Here is a 23,152-nt window from a genome sequence, read left to right on the forward strand (position 1 = left end):
AGCTGAGCACCTCCGAAATGGTACACTGGTTGAAAATAAGTGACCTAAAGAGAAGAGACCCTCTAAAATTAAGAGGATTTTAGAAAAACCCACAAACCAATCATCTCTATCCAGGCACATTTCCCCAGAGCATAGAAAAGGGTTGATTGTATACAAACTACCCATATCTCTGTCTGAACACTGGCATCAGCTCACCAAAGCTGAAAATCTCCAAGCCACTCCCTTTTCCCATCAAATTCACACAACTCTGATAAAATTTCTGAGCCTCTGCTCTGGTTTATTTCTCGTAAACAAAAGGTTTGGGGAATGGTGGGGAAAAAAAGAACAGCACATTTTTTAAAAACTCTGTTTTGTGCTACATTGGATAAATAAGTAAGCTTTAAAAAACATTAGATTAATTTATTTATATATATATATATTTACATACACACATACATACACGCGCACACACACACACACACCCAAATCAGAAATTCAAACTTGCAAGGGGCTATCCCTTCAACCCAATATAGGGTATTTATTGGGTTTCGCAGCAAGCAAAAGCACCACAAAGTTTTGTCTAAAAACTCTACAGCACAGTAAAGAGATCCTTTAGTGAGTTCTATACAAAACCAGCTTGGATACTGAAAGCAGTCTACCCTCAGTAGCTCTGTGTAGACCAATTTGGTATCTCTCCCAAATGCTGTAGCATGCAGTGCAGACACACCCAAAACAAACTGCTGCAGTTACACCAGTCTGGGTTGTAAGAGGCAAAGAAGGGAAACTAGCAAGAGCTGGAGACAAAGACTGAATTACAACACTGATGTAACTACAACATCTCACTTCTGTACACCTCTCTTCAGTGCCCTTAAGGGGTCTCATTATATGTAGTGCTGATTCAGTATAATTCAGGGGTGGGCAAAATGGCAGATCTGGCCTGCAGCTAGACTCCATTTCACAGCAGACTAGCTCTGGAGCAGCTCCCCACCCTTCCACATGCCCTGCCAGCAGGGGTAGCACTAGGGGGAGGCTTGTGGGGGGTGGACTATAGCCAGCCCAAATGCCCTGTGGTCCCCCGTAGCCAGCAATGCCACCACCGCTACCCGCCCTGCACAAGCAGTGGCAGCTGAGCCTACCCCGTTTCCACCTGCAGCACAGCCCCCCATCAGAAAGAGGCTGGTGCTGCTGCTGCCTGCCAGTGCTGCTGGGGTTGGTCTCCACAGAAATCCTGGCCCCATACTGTTACAGCATGGCAGCTGCTGGGGTCTCCATGGAAACCAGCCCCAGCCACAAGGGCACTGGCTGCTGGGAACTGGAGTCCACTGCCAGCTAAATGCAGCCCAAGGGCTGGCCTTTGCCCACCCCGGTATAACTCATGCTCTCCAGTCCTCACTCTTGCTCATGTCTCTTGTACTCCAAGCGCTTCCGTTTTTTTCAGATCAGACTGAAATGGGGGATAGTCCAGTTCAATGAACAGTAGAATTTGGAAGGGGAATATCTCTCAACCAAGAAGAGGTCCATGTTCAAACAAGCTAAATAAAAAAAGTGTTCTTAAAAAAATATGCAATAAAAAAGCCTGTTAAAATTCTGCAGACTTCTGGCAAGGGGAAAACCATTCAGATTTGATAAGTTAGCCCACAAAATACGCAGGCTATTGAACCTCAGCTAGCAGGAAGCATGCAGTACAGATACCTGTCTAAAAAAATTTAAAAAAGAATTATGGGGTGATGGTGGAAAGAGGCCTATAACATTAAAATAAAGTATTAAGAAGTGGCAAGTGGCCATGAACCAAGCACCCCATTTATGCTACACGGTATGCTTTCAAGATTGTGAATTCCTTCCTGTTAGTGCGGGCAGCCCAAATGAATAGGGCAGCTGCCATGAACTGCAAAGGAGCTGAGACACAGGCCAGGCAGAAGGACCAGCCAAATTCACCCTTTACACCATCAGGTAGGGGCAACTTCTGGTGGAGCAGCTCAATTCCAGCTACGTAGCAGCCAACCAAACCCAGCGTGCAGAGACCTGGGGAAAGAAACAGAAGCAGAATCAGCTTACAATATACCCTGGCTGATGCTGCTCTGTGAGGGAAAGGAGATGGTGTGTCTGTGTAACAGGACCCACCTGCAAGGAAATGAAGAACTCCTGTGGCGATGGCAGGGTATAGGCTGCGACAGGCACAAGCACAAAGCCCTATGAGAGCCCCAAAGCACATCAGGCCTAGACTGACAAAGGGCAGGAGGAACTGCAAACGCCAAAGGTCTGTGAATGTGAGAAAGACACTGACATTTATTAATATGTCAAAGATGGACTAATGAATGACTCTCTTTACCTAACTATGCTCATCCCATCCCCTTCAGCAGAGGCCTCCAATATTAGCTAAGAGCCAAAGGCTCCTGTGAGAAAAGGGGGACAACACTTCTTCCTGAATTAACAGCTTTCCTGAAGTAAATAAATAGAGTCCTTAGCCTCACCTTCAAATCAGGACCAATACACAGTATGACTATATAATTTGCTGAGATATACAAGTCAAAACAGAACCGTATCTTTCTTTACTCTCTCACTAGTGCTGTGTCTGGAAGTGAAGACATTCTATCCAGGGCCTGTACATCTGAATTCCCTTGAAACTGTCCCTCATCATCCACTTCTTTCTCATGCTGATCGCTGTCATTCAGACCAGACGGCTTCCAGGACCAGAGCCAGGGAAGAGGAAGGTAGCGACACAGCCAGCACAGCAAGTGAGGGGAGTTCAGGACTCTCCAACACATCTACCAAAAAGCTCAGCCTCCTGTAGTGGGACTGCAGGAAACCACCATGGGTGGGTGCCTTTTTTGCACCTGGGTGGTAGCAGCTATAGTCATCCATCAAGATGGGTGGCCAAGGTAGATGAGTACAGAAGTAACTTGTATAAGAAGAGCTACTCTGCAGCTGTCCTCCCCTCCCCTCCCACAGACATCCCAATTTAAGGGGCTCGTTTGCCTTCCAGATTTCTTTCTCTTGCAAAAAGCCTAGGACTTCCAATGGAACACTAGTGTCTGTATACCAATGCCAGGAGCTTGGGGAACAAATAGGAGGAACTGGTCCTCCTGCTAAGCAAGAAAGACTATGATCTCATAGGGATAACAAAGACCTGGTGGGACTCCACCCATGACTGGACCACAGGTATAGATGACTATACGCTGTAGAGGAGAGATCGTGTAGATAAAGGGGGGGCGTGTAGCTCTCTCTGTCAAGGAAAGCTACCCGTCCCTGCAAATTCATATTGGAACCCAGGGAGGATGACTGGAGTCCCTCTGGGTTAAAATACTTAGGGAACGCGGCACAGGGGACACCATGGTAGGAGTCTACTACAGACTTCATAACCAGAAACAAAAGCTGGACCAGGAATTTGTTTGGCAAGCTATAAGTTTATGGGGGTGTTCACCAGGACCTGGGGGAACATTTGTTCACCAGAGCGCCCCAAGGCATGACGAGGTCAAACAGTTATAAACTCCTGCAAGACCGTTTCAGGCTGGACATAAGGAAGAACTTCTTTACTGTCCGAGGCCCCAAGGTCTAGAATGGCCCGCTGCTGGAGGTTGTTCAAGCACCTACTTTGAACACCTTCAAGAGAAACCTGGATGTTTTTCTTGCTGGGATCCTATGACCCCAGCTGACTTCCTGCCCCTGGGGCAGAGGGTTGGACTTGAAGATCTTCCAAGGTCCCTTCCAGCCCTAATGTCTATGAAATCTTTTCCTTTCCTTTATCCCACAGGTCTACCTGACAGAGGTGAAAAACACTTACAAGTCCGGTTCAAGTCTGTGCCACTGTTGTGGTTCCCAGGTTCTATGTACTTTTCCATGAATTGATCAGAGAGGGAAAAACTGATGCACTTTGTGGTCATCTCATTTTCTGGAACAAAAAAGTAGCAACTGCTATTAGTCTATTTATTTTAATTTAACCCCCTTCGACACCACCCCTCCACATCCCCAGCTTTTCTGGCATTTCTTTCAATTTGAGGAGATTCTTATAACTTTGGTTCCTTAAAGACTAGCCATTCCCACCTATCCCACTGGTAGCAATGCTTCCTGGATCAATTCATGTCACACTTTTCCAGCCAATGCAGGTATAGTGGTCTCCTCTCCACAGATCTCCAGTCCTCATGCCTTCACAAGCGCTATTTCTCCTTCTGGGAAGGATAAACAACCCTGTAATACTTTGGTCATGAGATGTTTCTATGAGTCACAATCAGTTTATTACTGTATGATGTAATACATAATGTACAGTAATAATGAAAAGTTTCACTGGCAATCTCCTGCCTAGCTGGTTTTATAATCAGGTATAACCACTTCAGGAAGGCTGCTGGGCTGGTGGCAAATGCATCTAATATGTGAGCAGTGACAGCTATTAAAATATGTATCTTGGGCAGAAGAGAAGTCACTGAATTAAAATTAAGTCCATTAAAAGTGTTTTTAGAACAAATGGAAAAGGGATATTGTAACACAAAGTGTTCTGCAGCAAAAACACAGGCTATTGTATTTTTCAAGAGAGCGTTTCCTCACAGATCACACTAATTCCTTATGGGCAGGCTCCTTCCAACGTCCAAGTATTTAGTCATGCACCTGAATATATTTTTTACTATATATTGATGGATCATTAAAGCATATTGTGAACTTGTTTCACAGGGTGACTTGCAACAGAAAAACAAAGAACCTCCATGTACATGCAGGTAAATCTAGAGATCTTTATCAAGTTTAACGAAAACAACAAATAAGCATGAGTCTTGATACTTGTTAAACATTCTTAAGACAAGACACCTACATATTGCAACTGCACTTCTCACCACACAGCTCAAAACACCTGGTTAAACATTTCTTGTAAAATAAGCATTCCTTGTTAAAAAATTTCTATTTCTGCTATTTCTATTACAAATGTATGTAAAGGGGTCTTAGTTTCCCCCCCATTGAGTTTTTAAGCCCAAGGCTGATTTGAAGTTCTTCAAAAAAAAATGTGCCTTTGAGGGAAGTTGGCTGTTGTATTTTCAACTAAGATAGTTCATTAAAATAGAATTTACTGAGAATTTTCCATAGCCAAGTGTTGTTTGAAAAAATATATTAATTTTTTTCCTAGAAGGATTTTTATGCCTACCACACTTCTGCTTTGCTTCTGATTACACTGTTTTCCTCCAAAAACTTTTAAAAAGTGCCTTAGGGAAAGGATAAGTGATAGTGTTGCCCACCTTCTGCATAGTAGTTAGTTAGAGCAGCCACCCAGGAAGTGGAAAATTTGGGTTCTAGGCCCTCCTTAACCTGAGGGATTAAAACCTACATCTCCTGCTTCCCAGGTAAGTGCCCTAACTACTAAGCTAGACATTAACATGGGTGGAAGCACCTTCCACTTAACTAGGCCACTGTGTGGCCAAGAGTGCAGGATTCATGGCCTAGAAAGAACACAGCAAGAGAAATGCAATTATCACCCATTGATGAGAAGATTTCTGATCTGAACTCCATGCTGTTGACAGGAGATAGATATGCTCCAAGCATGCTTAATAGATCTGCTGCTGGGGAGATTCCCAAGTTCCCAGAGTGACCCATCTGTCTTACAAAAGAGCTTATGTGGGGTTAGATACTAAGCAAGCAAACTGGATTACTTCTGAGCATACACAATAGCATGGAAGGAGCCTGCCCATGGGGGCCTTGGACCAAAATGGAGGCACTTACTGCGTTTTGGGTTAATCAGGATAGCTCTTTAGAACATAAATCCCATCTAGGGAACTACAGAGTCCATTCAGATTTAATTCAGAATAGCTTCTTTCCCCTAGTTGGAAAAGAGCCTAATTGTGAACAAGCCCACAGTTAAGTTAGTTCAACATAAGTGGAATCTTGACACACAAAATCATGGCTCTGTAACACTCGTCACAGCTATCAGACTTAACTTTTTGCTTCTTTAAAGATTTAGGATGGCTGTTTTTAACAACTAGAGGAGTCAGGAATAACCTTTCTGGAGAAACAAGGTTGCATGGATGTGTTCTAAGAAAGTTACCTTTGGTTTTAGGCAGGCAGGAGAGGCTGGGAAAGGGGGAAGTGGGGACATGAGAGGTAATGTTCGATGGAGGATGGATTGAGTATACCTGGTGGGCTGTACCAGTGTACGTTTTTGGGCACAGTGATACACCTGCGCCATAATCCAACAGTGCCATTGCATCGGAAAAGTGCATCCGTATATGTCTTCTCATCTGCATCATCGCTGATGAATTCGTCCACAATGATCTTGCCAAGTTCGCTGATGTTCTCAGCTGGGTTATGGTACTCATACCAGAAATCTGTGCCTATTGAAGCTGCCATGTAGATGGTGGAGATGAGGCTGAGTACACAAGCAATTACTAGAGCTGTAGCAAAGCGGTTATCCATCATGGTGTCCCAACTGCTGCAAAAGAAAATATGAGAAACACAGAGGACTGGTGAATAATGACAGTAACTCCTTGAAGACACAACTAAGATTCCTGTTCCTGCTGTTCTTGCCTCAGCCCCTGACCAATCTCCCCCAGGATACATTGTAGTCTCTCTTCCTTCCTTTGCTCAACACTGACAGCGAAGGACCAAGGAATATGTTTGCATCACTAGGCATCAAACAATCTGATGCGAGGCCTAGGAGCCTGAGGCAAGCAAACCTCCATTCTCCCACCCAGGACACTTGTCCAACCCAGACCAAGCCCTGATTACTTACACCTACACTGCTATTCACATTTGGTGCCAGCATTTGTGGGAGCATGGCCCAGGTTTCTGAGCAGCAGAGGTTGCACAATCCTTTTAGCAATTGGCTTGGAGTGTACAGTGGGACAATTTTTTTTCTTTCCATAACACTCCTGAGTGTAGAAGTTATTTTAGCCTACTGTTATATGCAGCTTGGTCAGTTCTGCACATGTGACGTGCATTCATTTTACCCACACTACAATGCAGGAAGTCCAGGCCAGGTGCACAACAAAAGGGTTCTGGGGAGGCCTGGTATTTATAGGCTTAGAGAAGCTGCAATCTTACCCCTCTCAGTGACCTGGCCTACCACTGGGGTGCAGGTACCCACTGCAACTCTGGAGGTTCTCCTTATCAGTTCCAAACATAGTTCATGAAGCCTGAAGCAGACAAGTGGCTGCATCAAACTTTTAATTATGCTCTCAGCAGTTACAGAATAGTGGTTAAACATACAGTTAGAAGACTGAAGGCAAGATGGTGCTGCTTTCAAAAATACTTGAACATCATGAACATTGTACAAATGATGACCAGCTGCAACCTGTACAACATCCAGCTAGAAGTAAGCATCTCCTCTGGAGTGGAGCATGGACAGTTGAATGAACTAGTTGAAAAGTCAATCAATTAGAAACACCTTTGGAAGCAATACTAGCCCCAGTGTCAAGGGAACTAAAAGTTAGAGAGGCCATGTGTGTTCATGGCCACACCACACACACAATGTTTTTAATGAGCAATATATTACCAATGTATGTACAGTTTTATAGATATCAGAATGCTGTGGAATATCACAATCGTGTAGATAGCAGGGTAGATTTTCACCTTAAAGACTAACTAAATCAGAGTCTATAAGGTGCAAATGTACCCTGACTTCAGGATAACTACCTTTCTCATGTCATATTCTCGTAAAGTGCCTGCTTTACCATTTTGTTTGAACTTCTGGGCGAGGAGACTACTAATGCATACAGGTTATTTTGTGCCAAATAAAATATCAGTTTAAATTAACCTTGTGCCTGCTAGTCTGGGGGCAGGAGGTGCCATTTTATTGGTTAGCGCAGACTGTTTGCTCTTTTTGCTAATACTTCAGAGAGACCTTTCAACATTGCTGCAGCTTCCCATGTTCACCAAAAGGAGAGGAAAATAATGGCTGAATACACACAGAACACAAAACTATAAAAGGGAAAACTTCACAATGCACTCAGCTCTGCTGGCCACAAGCAGATAAGCAAAATGTGTTTTAACTCTGAACAAGGTACAACCTGGAAACTTGGGGTACAAATTAAGAGTAAAGTACAATAATACGCAATATCCAGGTAAGCTGCAAAGTTGCTAGTAGCTGCTGACAGAACCCCTTGTATTTTGTTTTCCTTTCCTGCTTCTTGTACACATGGAAAGCCACTGTACAAGGGTCAAGCAAGAAGGGACTGTTTACTCTCCCCGCCACCCCACAGTCAGCTTGGGCTATTCTATTCTTAGAGAACAAGAATGATCCCACCTTCAGAATGGTGTGGATATTATAGCACAGTCCTGGAAAGGGTGGCAGAACTGCAGCAAACCACAGTTCCTTATGTTCAAACTCATTTGGAGAGGGACTTGCATCACAAGAGGGATATGTATTTCTGCTGGAAATGAAAAAGGAGTGGCATGGGCTTTTGCTGGCTGGTCCTGGACTGGAATGCTGCAGAGCTGCAAGTCTGCATGGGGGCTGGCAGGCTCTTGGGATCTGTTCAGTACCATTACAAGCAGGTACTCCAAGTTCCTGGTTCTGCCTCTTTTCCCTAGTCACTTATTCCATGAATACACTTCTCTCTCTCCAAGTTTCTCTGTCCCTGTTCTTTCTGTGCCTATAGCAGCTCCATGCCAATATCATGCACAGCTCACATTTTCTGGTCCCTGTAGCAAACTCCACATGTTCAGGTTCCTGGGCAGGATAACAGACCCTTCACACCTTGAAGTGTTTTCAGAGAAAAAGTTTTCTTTAAAAAAAGAACTCCTTCCATGTTACTTCTTTATAAGGAGTTCACTGTTAGTCGCTTTTATATATTTTGGTATGCCATTCTCTTTCATCTGTGAACTTTCCTGCCCAGACTTTACAGATGAACAGTTACCAAGACAATTCCCTTCTCCCCCTCAACACACATATTTTTATGAAGTGTTTTTAAAAAGAGTTCATTAATTCAAAGGGACATCACATTGCTTATCCATGATATAGTTAGTTCCCTGTGGGACTGTTTCTTTGGAAGGAGACTTGCAAGGACAGAACTGACTTCTGGTTACTTAGTACTGACAGATACAGTCAACGGAGGTAACTGTATAGCTTTCAGGTTAACAGTCAAATCCATTTCTACAAATTTCTTTGCAGCGTACTCTATGAACTGTGTGTACTTTTAGAAATCAGAGTAATGCATTAGAAAGTCAAGATCTTTGGAGAGCTGTTATATAAGATCAAAGATGTGTGCCTAAGTACACTGCTTAAACCCCCACAACCCCGCCCCCCATCAATAAAACAAAACTATGAATCATTTAGCATGTGGCTTGTGAGTTTCATTCTCCCAGCCTTGACTTGGCAGCCATCTTGCATAAAAGGGAAGGAAAGAACAGTAAGGTGTTGAGTAAACTCTTTACATTGCTTCTGTCCCAAACAGAAGCTGATCACACCCCAGGGAGCTCCTAAATCCTTACTAACCGTGACTGCATATGAAAATCCCTACACCCTGAAGCAATGAACATGGTAGGCAGCACTTGTAAGGCATAAGCTCTGATTACTCTGCTGCTACTTCAGCTTCCGACTGCACTAGGTCTCAAAGTATTCCCCCAGAATGACCGAGGGAATAAATTCACTGAGCAGGCCGTTCTGGTTTGGCCATGAGGTGGGGTGCTATCATCAGTTAGTTGTAACCTGGGCACCCTCTGCTTCTTCCTCACTCCTCTCTCCCTCTCCCACTCCTGCTCAATACTACCACACAAGAATGGACTCATCAGTGATTCTGGTGCTTTGACAACTTCCGAGCACCAAGCTGAACTCTGCAACCATGTGCAGGAGCCAAAATGGAAGCATTACTGGACCTTTGCCTTTCAGGAACAAATTGCCACCTGGATCTGTATATGCCCAGCTCAACCAACTGGTTCAGAAGTGTGCTCCAATTGCACAATACTGCTCTAAGCAATATCGCACTTGCAGTGATCCCTCCAGATATTCAGCAAAGCATATATAGGCTCCTCTGGCCAACTAACTAGACATGAAAGTATATCCTTAGATTGGGAAAACTGAGGTTTGCTGGCAAGCTCCAAGTGGTAGGACTGTGAGGGAAAGCCTGAGGAAAATGAAAAGTTAAACACTGAGGAGAGAGTTAAGAAGTACCATCCAGCTTCAAGGAAGTAAAGTGAAGGGAAAGGTATGCAGAAGGGTCAGGGACACAAGAAGAAAGAACAATGGGAACATCAGCATTCAAGTGCTGTGTCACACAGCTACTTGTAAAGTGGCTGGGGAGAGAGGTTATGAGTAGTTGTGGCAGGGAGATTTCCAGAACCTAAGTGCTCAGGCTGCATGTGAATACAGAAAACAAGTAAAGAGACTTTCAGTGGGAACTGCAGGATGGGAAACCCATATACAGATCCACAGAAGTTTGGGGTTGGAAGGGACCTCATGAGGTCATCAGGTCCAGCCCCCCTGCTCTGGACAGGAAAGACTGCCACGGTCAAATAACCCCAGCAAAGTGTGCACCCACTCTCCTTTCAAAGATCTCCAGGGTAGGTGCCTGTACCACCCTGACTGGGAGTTTATTCTACAGTCTGGTCACACACACATACATACATACACCCCCCCACATTGCCTCATCCTCATTTGCCACTAGTATCCACTCACACTCATTTACACTAAGTGTTTTCAGCTATCTAAGATACAATCATGCTTTCAGCCCCAGGCAGAACTAGGCAGGACCAAGAAGCAGCCATCAGAAAGCAAGAGCACAAATAATACAATGTATACTTTTCAATGCTTATGCCATACAAAGGCTCATAGAAAGTGTAAGTTATGTGCAAAAGTATATAGAAAGTGTTTTAAGATGAGATTTAAATACAAATGACTCTGATACTAGGAAGGTCAGAGGGAATTATCAAGATTAACATTAAACAATAGGGATCCGTGCTTTTTTGGCTTTGTCAACAAAGATTTCAAATTGCTCTACAAAAAAAGGCATGTTTATACAAAGTCAGGTCATGTACAGTATGAGCTGTGGGAAACACATTAGGAAGAAGCTTACTCTACGGAGCACAGAAGAACAGATGCTTAACTTTAGGAGGACCTGGGCACCAAAACAGAAATGCCTGACAAAATATTTGGTTTTTAAAGTGCAGTTTTTAAAAGTAAGGGAAGCAGATTGACCTATGTGGACCATAACTGTCAGGAGAAGAGCGAAAGGATAAAGGAAAAATTTTAAAAGAGGGTGGAAATACACTGGTGTTTAAAAGGGGGAAGTTATGGTCAGACTAAGAAAGGAAAAGTTATTTTAAAAATATAATTTTAGTAGTACTGGATAATAGGAAAGACTGAGGTATAGAAGGCCAGTGAGAACGTGCATACAATACAAGCTAAGTATTAACTACTTGAGTGGGACCAGCAGCACAACCTAACAATGAAGAGTTTTAGAACCATCTAGCCAGAATTTACACATTTTTCCTAGCTGAAAATTCCTTGTAAAACTGAAGGAAAAATGCTTTGTTACATATGACATGTACTCAGGGCATTGGTTTTATACACATTAACAGACTACTCTAGCCAACATTAGAGAAAGGTTGTGCTTCCCTACACTGTGCCTCCTGGTACTAATGCCCTGGAGGGTAGCTCTCAGAAAAAAATGAAATGCAAGCCAATACTATGAAAGAACCCAGGGTAGCACAGACCCTCATTATTTAATTGCCTCTTGCTTCTTCTAGTGCACAGTGACAAGTGACTCTTATACTGACTGCAGTGATTCATTAGTCATTTTGGAAAAGGAGGAACACCATGAGATTCCTGTATTCACTCTCTTTTCCTCCAACTCTTACAACGTGGTGGATTCTTCATCTACATAAGGGGTGGGCAGTTATTTGGATCCAGGGGCCACACAGGGAGTTCTTGTGGGTTCTTGTCGGCTGGGTCAGCACCTTTCATTCCACCCCCCGCAACAACTCACCAAAACTCCCTACATGACATGGGGCCACGGGCTGGAAAGGAGGACTGGTCAGAAGCAAGACAGGCGGGCGAGGCCAGGATCATGAAGGTGGGGTCTGTGGGATCAGCCCCTGCCCTGCGTGTGTGGGGGGGGGGAGGCGGAGCTGCCTGGGTGCTAGGTCCTAGGAGCCAGCTGCACATGCAGCACAGTTCACCCAGGTGGTGTGATCTGCAGCTACCCCTGCAGTGCTCCATATGGAGTTGAGCCCTACCCAGGGCAGCTGGCATTGCACTCCAGCCTGCATCTGCCAGCACGTGCAGCTTACTGGCAGGGCTGCATGTGGCTACTGCTGAGCTTCTCTAGCCACCAGCAGCAGCTCCTCTTCCTGCTATATCGCTTTGGGCAGGGAGGAAGTTTCACCCAGGCAGCTCCTGCCCCAGTACACAGGTCTGCAGAAGGCAGCCGGGAGCTGGAGCCAAAGCCCCATGCACTGGGGCAGGAACTGCCTGCCTGAAGCTCCTGGGTAACTTCCACCCACTCAGATGCCCACACTGGGAAGGTGGAATGGGTGCAAGGCAGCTGGAAGCTGGAGCCAGAGCTGCCCAGCTGAAGCATCTTCCTGGCCCAGAGTGGCACAGCAGATGCAGGAGTTGCCTGCCGCTAGAGGTAAGGGAAGCCAAACAGCAGCTGCATCAGGAGCAGCCCTTCTGGTAAGCTATGTGTGCTGGCTAGGACTGAGCTCATAGGCATTGGATACAGCACGGTGTGGGCCACCTGGGTGGGTCTGGACCCCATGTGAAGCGCCACGGGGCAGCCATGGGCCGGATCCAATGAACTGGTGGGCTGAATCTAGCCCACACGCCATATTTTGCCCACCCATGCTCTAGATGAAGGTGAGAACAGGACCACTGTTCCTCATGCTCAGAGGGGAGGTTGGCAACAAGTAACATGACATTTTCTTTACCTTCAAAGCACAAGAAGTTGCTCCACAGTGCACTCTTCTCCAATGATCCCAGAGCACTTCAGGGGCAGATATTTTTTTGCTTATTGCAGCAAGCTTAAAACATGAAGTACAAGTTTCCTGTCTCAACTACAGGTTCCATTCATTCAGTTCTCTCTTAAGCACCATCAGTTTATGAAAAGAGATCTACATACAAGGACATAAAGCAGACAGTTTAAGCCAGACGGCCCAAAACATTTTTAGACCAATGTCAACCTTCCAGATTTCTTGTGGACAATACCTCCCTCTCTTAGGAGTCAGGGCTTCCCCAACACATCCCTGCCACACACACAGAGACCAACCTGTACCAAATGGTCTTCCCTTGGCTCACCCTTTTATGACAGCTGCACACTCACATTCTAGGGACATGCCTGATGCATTAAGTCATGTGGCAAGGAAAATACCACACTACAGTGCTGAGCCTGAGGGGTGTACCAGTGAGTGAGGCACACAGCAACCTGCAGACCACTGATCATGACATCAGGGACCATCAGTGGTCCGCTCAGTGCAGCTAGGGAAAGCACTAGTTTAAGCCCTACATTTAGCTGTTTAAAACAACTTTTAGAAAGGGGTACATTACAAAAAATCAGTGAAAACACATACACGCAAGCTTGCAGGCCAAGTCTGAACTTCGAACCAAGTGAAATGAAGCAGTCTGGTCTCCCTGACTAGGACATGGACCCCATAAGAGGGGCAGGAGAACAGGAATCAGTTCTATTTTCCAAATCCCATCCCCTGTGACAGCTGCTCAGATGGATGGCTGGTCACATAAGAAAACAATTTTTTTTGTCAAAACAAACAGGGAGAGGGGTTTCTAACCCCTCCTTTCCTACATGCTTAGTAGGTACGGAGAGCGTGACTACGTGTGCATGTCTATCGGTCACTGCCGCTGTCTCTCTGAGTGCACCTCTGCATATGCACGTGTGTGTGCACATCCATTTCTGTGCGTCTGTCTGTCTCTTTGCGTGTGTACGTCTGTCCATCTCTGCATATCTGTATGTGCATCTCTCTACCTGTCTCTGTGTGGATGTCTGCCTGTTTGTCTGTCTCTGTCAGTATGTACGTGTGTCTGTTTGTTCATCTCTGGGTATGTCTATCTGTCTCCATGTGTCTGTCTGTTCAGCTCTGTGTGGGTGTCAGTCTGTCTCTGTCCGTATGTGTCTCTCTGCCTGTACATCCATCTGTGTGTCCAGCCGTCTCTCTGTCCATTTCTGTGTCTGTCTGTCCATCTCTCTGTCCCTGTCCGTGTGTGTCCATCTCTCTGACCCTCCGTCCGTATGTCCATCTCTGCCCGTCCGTCAGCGGGTGACATGCAAGGACACAGCCCCGTACCTATCCCGATGCGCAGGCCGGGGGGGGGCGGGGCCGGGGGGCGAAGAGGGGACAAGCACGCGCCCCATCCCGTGACGATCGCCCGCACTGGGAAGACCCTCCAACGCCCCTCTCCCGCCCATCCCTCTGGCCACACCCCCTCTGCCTCCTCCAGTCCCTACTCGAGCCGCTGAACCGCCCGCGCTCACCTGCCGTTGCTCTCCGTCTCGTCTCCCCGGCTCCGCAGCGCTGCTTCCGCCCAGCCGGTGCACGGCCAGCGGTCCGGACACATTCATCCGCCGCGCGGCGCCCTGGGAGTTGTAGTCCCCACCCCGCCTTGGGTTTCTAAGAAGCCGGCTCGTCTGTCGGCCGGCCGCCGCGCAAGGCACGCTGGGAGCTGTAGTTCTCTCCCCGGGAAGGAAAAGGGTGTGGCGTGCGCGCTAAGCATCACGGGACTCTCTCTTGCTATCCCCCACCGTCTCCAAGGGTTCCAGGCGCTGGGCATGCTGGGACTTGTAGTCCATCCCTGCTCGGGTAGATGCATGTTGTGCAGCTGCACTGTGTGCCCATACCCGGTGCATCCCCTGTCAGGGACCAGGCGTGCCCAGCCCCCCTGTACCTGCCCGGCTTGCTCCATCCCCTCAGGGCCACTCTTCCGCAACCCTGTAGTTCCACCAGCCACATGCCTTCGACAGGGAAATGGCCACATTAGGCAGTAACCACTTTCATAAATAAATATGGTTCTTTTAAAAAAAGGCTTTCTTGTTTAGGTTGAGCTTGGGGCATGTTTTCATGCTTCCCCTCTGCCAACAACAGGGCTGCTGTTTTACTGTGAAGGAAAGTGGTGGCTGTCCCATGTCCAAACAGGCTGGGGGGATTGAGACAGGCACTGAATGTATTCATAACCAGTGTTGCCAACTGTCATGATTTTCGGCATTGTTCTTAAAGTGTATGCTTTGGGAATATGACTTAGCTCTTTCTATGTGTGTGTGTATATATATATATATATATAGAGAGAGAGAGAGAGAGAGAGAGAGAGAGAGAGAGAGACTTTAAGAATAATGCCACAGGTCATGAGAGTTGTCAATACTGCTGATAACTTAAAACTGGAAAACTGGGCAGCAATAACACTCTCTCCTTCTCTCTCTCTCTGAGGAAGGCCAACGCTGTTGATATCTGTTCTGACTAGACACCACCACTCCCAGTCTTGGTTTTACAAAACCCAAACCATACTGACAAGACCTTGCCAAATGTGAAGTAGAACGGCTATCCTGGTTTGTCACATCTGTGGAGATTTCTGTAGGATCATTCCACTTACCTCTATTTCTTGGCCATCTGAGGTGTTGTATTTAATATCTTGCTTTTCCTGATGGGTTTGATTGATGTCCTCATGCATCCATCTGCACGATAATAAAGGAAACATTTTTAAATCCTATGTTGATGGTATCTCACCCCACTTAAATGCATTTATGATATAGGAGCAGGCACATGTTGGAGGGAGCACAGAAGCTTACTTTAACGAGCATCTGGGCACCAAAGCAGAAATGCCTCACAAAATATTTGGTTTTTTCAAGTGTGGTTTTTAAAAGTAAGGGAAGCAGGTTGACCTATGGCCGTTATAACTGTCAGGAAAGGAGTGAACGAATACAGGAAAAATAAAAAGAGGGTGGAAAGCCACCAGTTTTAAAAATCCGTAATCAGACTAAGAATGGGAACATTATTTTTAAAATGTCATTTTTCATGACAAGATTCTACCACGTGTAGTGGACAAGCCCCAGAATTAAACTGTTTTGGAAGAAGGTTGGAGACACAGTGAAGGAAATAACAGTATGTCAATTATCAGATAACCCTTTAGTGTTCCCACTGGGCCTTACTGAGCACTCAGCAACATATAAGTGTCACAGGGAATTGGTTGTTCATCTTTTAGTGGCTGCAAGAATCACGATTGCAGAAGCCTGGAAGAGTAGTGACCTTCTAACAAGAACAAGAAGGGTTTCTACAAGTATGTCGGTAGCAAGAGGAGGACCAGGGAAAGTGTGGGTCCCTTACTGAATGGGGGAGGCAACCTTATGACAGAGGATGAAGAAAGGGCTGAAGTGCTCAATGCCTTTTTGCCTCAGTTTTCACAGGCAAGGTCAGCTCCCAGACTGATGATGGGTGATCACTCACGAATGAGTAAGATTGTCTTCCAAGGAACTTAATAGTGAGTCTGCAGGTAGCTCCATAACCCAATTCTAGATTCACATGTCTTGTGGCAGTGAGGACCGGTGTTTCTGGGGGGGTGGGCACTGTGTTGCTGCATTGGATGTTCTGGTGTTCTTTTCACCTGTTCCTCTTTTCTTTTTCTGCCTATTGACAAGATGTTTCAAAGTGTTGAGGTTCTTTCCAGTCTTCCTCCATTTTGATCCATTCTGAGCAAGGGTCTCTCAAGTGTTGATGTCGATGTTACACCTCTTCATGTTTGCCATCAGGGTGTCTTTGAAGCACTTTCGTTGCCCTCCACTACTTTGCTGACCTTCTTTCAACTATGAGAAAAAGATTCTCTTTGGAAGGTGAGAGTCAGACATGCGAACATGACCTGTCCAGAAAAGTTGGTTTTGGATGATCATGGCTTCAATGCTGTTGGAATTTACTTCGGCCAAAACACTGATGTTTGTGCGTCTATCCTCCCAGCTAATCAGAAGGACCTTGCAAAGGCACCATTGGTGGTATTTTTCCAAGCTCTTGAGATGTCTTCAGTATGTGGTCCAAGTTTCCAAGCCATACAGCAGAGTTGGAATGACAATGGCTCGATAAACCAAGAGCTTCATCTCAGCAAGGATGTCATGATTTAAGAAGACTCTCTTAATCAGACATCCAAAGGCTGCACTCACACATTTCAAGTGTTGTTGTATTTACATGTTGATGTCTGCCTTTGATGAAAGACGGCTTCCAAGATAGGTGAAGTGATCCACATTCTCCAGCAATTCCCCATTGACTTGAATGGAGTGGGGGTTTGTTTCTCCATTTGGAGCAGGTTGGTAAAGGACTTACATTTTCCTGATGTTTGGAATTAGGCCAATACTCTTGTAGACTTCTGAGAATACATTAGAAATGGTTTGGAGGTCCGTTTCAGATTGAGGAATGACAGCATTGTCATCTGCATACTGCAGCTGCATTATGAAAGTTGTCATGGTCTTCATTTTGGACTTGAGTCTGTTGAGGTTGAAGAGTCTTCTGTCCATCCTATACACAATTTCAATTCCAGGTGGAAGCTTTCTGTCAACAAGGTGCATTATGGTGGAAATGAAGATGGAAAACAAAGTTGGAGCAATGCGCAACCATGCTTCACTCGTTTTCACCTCAAATGGTTCTGTTTGATTCCCACTGCTGAGAACCCTTGCTGATGTTATCATGGACAAGTCTCAGAATGCTGATGAACTTGTTCAGGCAACCAATTTTGGACAGGATTTTCCATAGGGCTTTGTGATTTATGTAATCGAAGGCTTTCGAGAGGTTGATGAAGGTCAAATAGAGAGGTTGATTTTGCTCACAACACTTCTCCTGGATCTGATATGCTCTAAAGATCATGTCCACAGTTCCTTGAGATGATCTGAAGCCGCTTTGAGATTCTGGAAGAATTTCTTCCACAAGTGGGAGCAGGAGGTTAGCAAGGATATGGGCAATGACTTTCCCAGTAGCGGCCAACAATGAGATGCCTCAGTAATTTCTGCAATCAGCTCTGTCCACCTCCTAGAAAATAGTAACAATCAAGGCATCCTTTAGGTCAGCTGGGATTTCTTCCTTGTTCCAGATTTTAAGGATGAGGACATGAAGCTGACACGTAAGTTATTCTCTTCCTCCTTTGAAAATCTCTGCAGGTATTCTGTCAACACCAAGTGCCTTGTTATTCTTCATTTTCCTGGTGCCACTCCTGACCTCTGCCAGGGTAGGCAGCAAACTGAGGTCTTCTCTGATTACTTTTTGCAGAAAGTTATTGATCTTATCTTCATCAACGGTTGAATCATGATTCAGAAGGTCCTGGAAATGTCCAGCTAGCATTGATGGATTTGCTGTCTTTCAGGCGTGTTGTTCCATCCTTTGATCTTAGGGGATTAAGGCCTTGAGTGCTAGGGACATAGACAGCTTTGGTAGTACTGAAGAAGCCATGAGTGTCTCGGATGTCAGCAAAATGTTGGATTTCTTTTGATTTCTGAATCCACTGCTCATTCTTCAGTTCTCATGTTCTCCTCTGCACCTCTGATTTTGCTTGTTGGTGTGCATTTTTCTTGATGGCAGAGTTAATGTCATTCTGCCAGGCACAGGAAGCTTTCTGTTTCCTGTCAAAGAGACCTTGAATTTCAGTGTCATTTTCATCAAACCAGTCTTGATGTTTCCTGGTCTTGTATCCTATGGCATTTTCACAGGATGAGAGAACAGCTATCTTGAGTCCTGTCCAGTGCTCCTCGACTCCTTCTGGGTGCTCTGTTGGTAGTATTTCATTCAGGAGTTGCTGGAATTCTCTCTGTTTGAGTGGGTCCTTCAAGCACCCCTGATCTGCTTCCTTTGCATTCTTCATTTCGGAGTAATCCTGATGGACATGCGGGAATGGATGAAGCGGTGATCTGTCCAACAGTCATCAGTGCTGGTCATAAGCAGGACATCCTGGTGATCACAAGTCCAAACAATCACGTAGTCAATCAAATGCCAGTGTTTCGATCAAGGGTGTTTCCAGGACATCTTAAACTTGTTGCTTTGATGGAACAGTGTATATGTGATAACAAGTCCATGTTCTGCGCATTTCATCAGGAGAAGGACCCCATTAGCATCTGAATTTCCAATGCCTTCTTTTCCAACAGTACCATTCCAAAGTTTTGAGTCTCTTCCCACTCTGGCATTAAAATCTCCAAGAAGGATGATCTTATCTTCCCTTGGGATATTTGAAAGGATGGTATCAAGCTGTGAGTAGAAGTTCTCCTTCATGATCTCATCGGCATCGAGTCGAGGCATATGCACTTACAATTGTTACCTGTTGGTTTTTGGCGAGTTTCAGACAGAGAGTCATGAGGTGTTCATTAATGCCAACTGGGAGTTCTGAAAGTCGGTTCACAAGTTCATTTTTGATGGCATAACCAACTCCATATTTTTGTGGATCTTCTTCTGCTCTCCCTCTCCAGAAGAAGGTGTATCTTCCACCTTCTTCTTTCAGATGTCTTTCTCCAGCACATCAAGTTTTAGATAGGGCAGCAATGTTGATGTTGAACTTTTTCAATTCATGAGAGACAATTGCTGTCCTTCGCTTGGGGCAATCACTATTTATGTAGTCCATTAAGGTTCATATGTTCCAGGTTCCAAAAATCATTTTTGTTTCTTTGTGACCCCACTGGAGGCGGGGTTTTGGAGGTGATCCAATTGGACATGGTTATCCAGTCAGGAACTGATCAAGACAGACTATGTTTGGGGCACCTTTTCTAGCTCCCTCACCATATGGGGTGAGCAGAGTGGATCCTAAATAGGACTGCTCATTCATGAGTGCAGCTGCCAAACTGCTCTTTTTTCCTCTGTCCTCGAACAAGATGACTGAAACAAATACCCGCCACCTACATGCCGGTCCATAACTAGGAACTTCCAGGTCTTGCAGTCCTGTCCCCATCACCACTCGCTGATTGCTGTAGGACTTTCCTGTTGTGCAAAGGAGATGTATAATTCCCATAAGTAAGATGCCTGTGCATGACCAATAAATGCATGGTCCTTGACAGATAGGGATCTAAGTCCAGTAGCATGGAATCTAAGACAATCGGAGACCCTTGATCTGTGGCAGCCTTTGTCCACCTCTACAGCCACTGAAAAGGGGGATACACTTTTCTTCTGCCTGGTCCACTGTTGAGGTCTTCTTGGATTGCTCTTAGTTAGGAACCTCCCCCTTGACCTTGCCACCATCGGTGACCCTACCAGGAGCATGAAACTTCTGACAGCCTTGCTGTCAGGATCATTGGAACATGCAAGCCTCTCCATCACTACAAGGTGGTGATCCCCAGAGAGGCCCCAGACTACTGCACCTGCCGGCACAGTTTGAGGAGGAGGTAAGCAGTCAACAGTGGTGAAAGATCAGTTTAGGGACTATTTAGAAAAGCCTGACAAGTACAAATCCATGGGGCCATAGGGGAAGCACCTGAGGGTCCTGAGGAAGTTCGCTGATGGGATTGCATAGCCATTGACCATCACCTTTGAAAACTCATGGCGATCAGGAGAGGTCCCGGATGATTGGAACAGTGCAAATATAGTGCCCATATTTAAGAAATGGAAAAAGGAGGATCCAGGGAACTAGAGACCAGCCAGCCTCACTTCAGTCCCTGGAAAAATCATGGAATCCATTTCTAAGCACTTGGAGGACAGGAATGTAATTAGGAACAGTCAGCATGGATTCACCAGGGGCAAGTCATGACTGACTAACTTGATTGCTTTCTATTATGAGATGTCTGTCTCTGTGGATGTGGGGAGACCAGTGGATGTGGTATACCTTGATTTTAGTAAGGCTTTTGATACAGTCTCCCACAACATTCTCTCAGGCAAGCTAAGGAAGTACAGGTGGGATGAATGGACTGTAAGGTGGATAGAAAACTGGCTGTATCATCAGTCTCAGAGAATAGCAATCAATGGCTTGAAGTCTAGGTGGCAGTCGGTATGAAGTGGAGTGCCTCAGGTGTTGATCCTGGGGTTGGGTTTTTTCAATATCTACCTCAATAACCTGTAAGATGGCATAGAGTGCACCCTCCACAAGTCTGCAGATGACACCAAGCTGTGGGGAGTAGTAGATATGCTGGAGGGTAGAGATAGCATTCAGAGAGACCTCAAGAATTTGGAGGATTGGACCAAAAAAAAATCTCATGAGGTTCAATAAGGACAAGTGCAAAGTCTTGCACTTAGGAAAGAACAATCCCATCAACATTTGCAGATGCCATAAAGATTGGGGGTGAAATAAATAACTAAGTGGAGAGAGAACTGATACAGAGTGATTGGGATCACCTTTTTAAAATGGAGGAGCAGAGTTTGTAGGCTATACTTATGAAGGGATGACTTTTGCCTGGAAAGCAGTATCTCTGAAGAGGACTCATAGGAAATGGTAGACGTGAACATGAGCTTCCAGTGTGATGCTGTGGCCAAAGGGACAAAATTAATTCTTGGCTGGGAAATCTGGAGCAGAAGAGAAGTTATATAACTTCTATATGTGCCACCAGTGGAAATGCTAGTGGGACAGCATTCAGTCCTCATAGTTTAAGGAAGACATTGATAAACTGGAGGAGGTTCTGAGACAAGCCATGATACTGAAAGTCTAGAAAACATGCCTGAAATTCAGCCAAATACCTATCTATTTAGCTTATCAAACTGAAGGTTAAATAACTACATAGCAAACAGACACTTGGTAATAGTTTCTTCAATACAGCAGGCAAAAGCATTGGATGTTGAAAATAAGAAAAAAAATAACAGACAAGTACGAAAGCACAAAAATGTAACAGCGAGGGTAATGAAGGACTGGAAAGACTCAGACGTGGTCTGATTCTCTATCATTTGCAATTTTTAAATGAAGATTGGCTGCTTTTCTAAAAAGATATCTTCTGGTTGAACCAACAATTAAATGGAAGTCCTGCGACATTTGTTTTGGAGATTATCAGACTGAACTGTTGCCTGTTATCTAATCTGGCTCTACAATCTATAAAGCCTGGCATGGTCTATATGATCTATATAGCTGTTCAAAAATGAAGAGGAAAAAATAAAAAAAATGCACTGTATTTTTCTTTTCAAATAATTTGTTTGAATATTTCAAATATATTTTTCTTTTAGCATTGTTCAGGGGAGGGGGGCTCCCTCCCATGCTACGTGATCTTTAAAGAAAAAACCTAGAAAAAAATTACAAAGCTTCAAGACAAAAAAAATTCCCTTCACAATGAATTTTTATTATCTCTTATTTTCACTTTTTTCTTTCTTTTGCTTTAGTCCAGCAAGAGAGCAATCATTTTACCAGATCATGGATTCTGTAACAGCTATTTCAAATTACAATTTACTTTAGAAAAACTGGTATTTTGAAAGTGAAAAGGCAAAAATTTAAAAAATATTTATGGTAAATAGTAGATAAAAATTTGGACCACCAGTTTTGTAAAAATGGATCTCTTAAAAGTAAAAAACCAAAGGGAATAAAATAAGTTAATACTTGCATAGAACATGTTTATATGCTGGTAATGATATAGACCTTTATAACAGCTTAGCAAAAAAGGCAAAAAAATTGACTTATTTAAAAGAAATCAGTGTAAAAAGGGGCATACTTAGTGACTTTTTTGTTAAAAATTTCAATCTACCCAAATGGCCCGCCTTTTAGATAGAGGCATTTCTCAACTTACAACATTTTGAATTAAAATGTTTCGTACTTACAACGTTTATAAATTGACACCATGTTTCAACTTTCTGACATCAGTTTCGACATTACAACACTCAATCCATAGTTTCATAGTTGGTAGGGTCAGAATGGATCTGAGCAGATCATCAAGTCTGACCCCCCTGCCTTGGGCACGAAAGGATGCTGGGGTCAACAACCCTGGCTAGGTGTCTATCTAGTCTCCTTTTGAAGATCCCCAGGGTAAGAGCCAGCACTACTTCCCTTGGAAGTTGATTCCAGATCCTAGCCACCCTGACTGTGGAGTAGCACCTCCTGATATCTAGCCTGAATCTACTGTCCGTCAACTTATGACCGTTGTTCCTTGTTACTCCCAGTAGTGCTTGTGGGAACAGGGACTCTCCCATTGCCTGCTGGTCTCCCTTGGCCAGTTTATAGGCAGTCACCAGATCCCCCCTCAGCCTTCTCTTGTGGAGGCTGAACAGATTCAGATCCCGTAGCCTCTCCTCGTAGGGCCTGCCCTGCTGCCCCCTGATCATGTGAGTGGGCTCCTCTGGACCCTCTCCACGTTGTCCACATCCCTCCTGAAGTGCGGCACCCAGAACTGGATGCAGTACTCCA

The 23,152-nt window shown here is 44.9% G+C and overlaps 1 protein-coding gene across 2 annotated transcripts; it reads right to left on the bottom strand.

The window, feature by feature from the left end:
• Nucleotides 1–1,407: 1,407 nt before the first annotated feature.
• Nucleotides 1,408–14,412, bottom strand: CLDND1 (claudin domain containing 1). 2 transcript variants are annotated; one of them, XM_019548801.1, is made up of 6 exons: nucleotides 14,373–14,412; nucleotides 12,817–12,999; nucleotides 6,087–6,379; nucleotides 3,761–3,868; nucleotides 2,101–2,238; nucleotides 1,408–2,001 (listed from the first exon to the last, which is right to left on the bottom strand). In XM_019548801.1, the coding sequence occupies exons 3-6, from the start codon at nucleotides 6,367–6,369 to the stop codon at nucleotides 1,781–1,783; spliced, it is 750 nt and encodes a 249-aa protein (XP_019404346.1). In that variant the 5' UTR covers nucleotides 6,370–6,379; nucleotides 12,817–12,999; nucleotides 14,373–14,412; the 3' UTR covers nucleotides 1,408–1,780. The 2 variants fall into 2 exon arrangements, with proteins under 2 accessions (XP_019404346.1, XP_019404345.1); XM_019548800.1 differs by having other exon boundaries at nucleotides 6,087–6,382.
• Between the last annotated feature and the right edge of the window lie 8,740 nt (nucleotides 14,413–23,152).

This window comes from Crocodylus porosus, unplaced genomic scaffold (assembly GCF_001723895.1).
Source record: "Crocodylus porosus isolate Cpor-Errol unplaced genomic scaffold, CroPor_comp1, whole genome shotgun sequence".
NCBI classification, from domain to species: Eukaryota; Metazoa; Chordata; order Crocodylia; family Crocodylidae; genus Crocodylus; species Crocodylus porosus.